The 1,771-nt window shown below is 41.9% G+C and overlaps 1 protein-coding gene across 1 annotated transcript; it reads left to right on the top strand.

Moving 5' to 3' along the window:
• Window positions 1-754: 754 nt before the first annotated feature.
• On the top strand, window positions 755-1,532 carry LOC104415817 (norbelladine synthase). The gene is made up of 2 exons (XM_039300587.1): window positions 755-953; window positions 1,234-1,532. Exons 1-2 carry the CDS (start codon window positions 770-772, stop codon window positions 1,530-1,532), a joined length of 483 nt encoding a protein of 160 aa, XP_039156521.1. The 5' UTR covers window positions 755-769.
• The last annotated feature ends 239 nt before the right edge of the window (window positions 1,533-1,771 follow it).

Raw genomic sequence — 1,771 nt, 5'->3', positions numbered from 1 at the left:
GAGGCGCCTAACTTAGGAAGAAGGTTTCATGGACAAGGTAGGTTTGAAATATATGCGGGAAGTGCAAGTACCAAATTGAGAAATGGAAATGAGTCGATTGATGTAGCTAGGGACCTAATGAAGACGATGTTGATGAAGGAAAGTCCCTATTCCAATTTCCTGCTGAGATCAGAGGCGTGAAGCACGATCGCGCACGAGCTCAGGAGAAGACAAATATGTACTGGTGGATGTTTTTGCTTTCTCGGTTCTTGTTCATAGTCATGTGTTTGATATGTACTTGGGGCTTTGATATGAAAATTCTAAGTTTGCCTCGATGTCTTTGGATCTGATCGTGCAACTTTCCTTGATAAAATCCCAACAAGCTTTCAAGTTTTTGTTTTTTTTTATTTTTATTTTAAAATAAAACTTCCTTTTCACGTAAAGCATGGAAAATGCTTAATCATATGCTGCGTAAGTGTCGCGTCATGTTGGAGATTATCAATCCAGTAAACATGTGGCGTTGGACCGTTGGTCGCGTTTGAAGAAAAACTCTTCCTTAGAAGATCTCAGATAGATGGAAGAGCGACGGGTTCCTTCCTCCGCCTTTTGAGAGTGAATGAAGAAGAAAAAAAGGGAACGACTCCTCCTCCGACTGTTCTATATATTCATGTGTTAACCCCTACTCCAACTCACACATAATATCCATCCCATCCTCCACGCCAACGCGCATAAACGCGTCTTCGGTTAGAGAGGGATAGAGAGAGAGGGGGGGAGAAAGAGAGAGAGAGAGATGTCTGGGCTGGTGTCGTACGAGACAGAAGTGAAAGCGGGAGCAGCCAAAGTATGGGAGCTGTATGGCACCACCAAGATGGCCCTGCTGGCCAAGGAGGCCCTCCCAGACACCATCATCGGACTTGACATCCTGGAAGGCCAGGGCGCCGTCGGCACCATCATCAAGATCACTTTGGCTGGAGGTACGTGATCTTGTATATGTGGATGTGTCTAGAAAAATGATTATGTGACGGTCTTTAATCTATTATGAAAATAATAATCCATTATAAACCATGAAAAATCAATTAATAAATAATTATAAATTATTGTAAGATTTACTTTTTTTCAAAAATTTGTAATTCACAACAAACTATTATTCTCATAATAACTCGAAAATTATTATACTAATAAAATCCTAGTCTAAGTGACGCAATAATCATCAATTGTACTCATTCATTACCCATCTTCCTTTTGTCGCGATAGGTTTCTCTTACAAAGAGAAGTTCACCAAGGTGGACCACGAAAACCGTGTGAAAGAAACTGAGGCAATCGAAGGTGGGTTCCTAGATATGGGACTCTCCTTGTATCGATTGCGATTAGAAGTGATAGGCAAGGACGAGGAAGAGTCGTGCATGATCAAGTCCACCATTGAGTATGAAGTTACTGATGGGGCTTCCTTTGATGTCTCCCTCGTCTCAGTGAAGGTGTTTGCGGATATCGCTGAAATTGTTAAGAAGCGACTCACCACCTCGTCCGGCGCCACCTCGTCCGGCACCAATTAAACACCTACGACAAAGCTACTATCATCTACTCGGTGGTCGGTTGAGCCGAGACTATTATAAATCAATAAGTCATCGTTGCCTTCTCTCTTTTCATGTACAACGGGAGAGTTGTTCCTGAGTGATTTTCAACTAAGCGTTAGAGCTGTATTGATTACCAAGCTTTGATATTGGTTTCTACATCATGGTCAACTCAGTCGAGTAGATATGTTTGCAAATTGTAACAGGAAAATAAAGGAGAG

The sequence above is a fragment of the Eucalyptus grandis genome, chromosome 1 (assembly GCF_016545825.1).
Source record: "Eucalyptus grandis isolate ANBG69807.140 chromosome 1, ASM1654582v1, whole genome shotgun sequence".
NCBI lineage: Eukaryota > Viridiplantae > Streptophyta > Magnoliopsida > Myrtales > Myrtaceae > Eucalyptus > Eucalyptus grandis.
Note: the sequence above shows the minus strand (reverse complement) of the source record. Positions and strands in the feature narration are given on the sequence as shown.

What these genes read in the sequence shown, in the direction of transcription:
- LOC104415817 (XM_039300587.1), top strand. Translation starts at nt 770, where the DNA reads ATGTCTGGGCTGGTGTCGTACGAGACAGAAGTGAAAGCGGGAGCAGCC. An exon ending in CAAGATCACTTTGGCTGGAG is followed by an intron (nt 954 to 1,233) that starts GTACGTGATCTT and finishes TTGTCGCGATAG; the next exon opens with GTTTCTCTTACAAAGAGAAG.